Source organism: Buceros rhinoceros, unplaced genomic scaffold, assembly GCF_000710305.1.
Source record: "Buceros rhinoceros silvestris isolate BGI_N320 unplaced genomic scaffold, ASM71030v1 scaffold27815, whole genome shotgun sequence".
NCBI classification, from domain to species: Eukaryota; Metazoa; Chordata; class Aves; order Bucerotiformes; family Bucerotidae; genus Buceros; species Buceros rhinoceros.
The window spans coordinates 4,133-4,482 of record NW_010415039.1 but is presented as its reverse complement, the minus strand read 5'-3'; the positions used below and the strand labels follow the sequence as shown (position 1 = coordinate 4,482).

Genomic DNA, 350 nt, shown 5'->3' with positions numbered 1-350 from the left:
CCCTCTCCCTACCTCAGGGCTCTACAGCTCCATGCACAGCTGTATGATCGTCCCCAACATCAAGCAGAACCACTACACCGTCCATGGGCTCCAGAGCGGCACCCGCTACATCTTCCTCGTCAAGGCCATCAACCAGGCGGGCAGCCGGAACAGCGAACCTGCCAGGCTCAAGACAAACAGTAGGTGCTGGGGGCTCCCCTGGCCTTGGTGGGAGCTGGGGGAGCAGATTCGTTGGCGCTCAGGTCCAGAGGGGCACGGCTGACCCCCTCCCTGCCAGATGCTGCTGGCAGCATGATGGAGAGCCCAGGGTTGTTTAAATTATTCACAGTGCCTGTCCTACTGGGTGTCTC

General features: G+C 60.6%; 1 protein-coding gene across 1 annotated transcript in view; it reads left to right on the top strand.

Annotated features, from left to right (window-relative positions):
• LOC104494472 (probable E3 ubiquitin-protein ligase MID2) overlaps nucleotides 1–179 on the top strand; it is a gene marked incomplete at both ends in the record, with an annotated part of 15,200 nt that extends 15,021 nt beyond the window's left edge. Inside the window, one exon of the mRNA XM_010137294.1 lies at nucleotides 18–179. Within this exon, the coding sequence (XP_010135596.1) occupies nucleotides 18–179 (162 nt within the window). The remainder of the gene's footprint in view (nucleotides 1–17) is intronic.
• Between the last annotated feature and the right edge of the window lie 171 nt (nucleotides 180–350).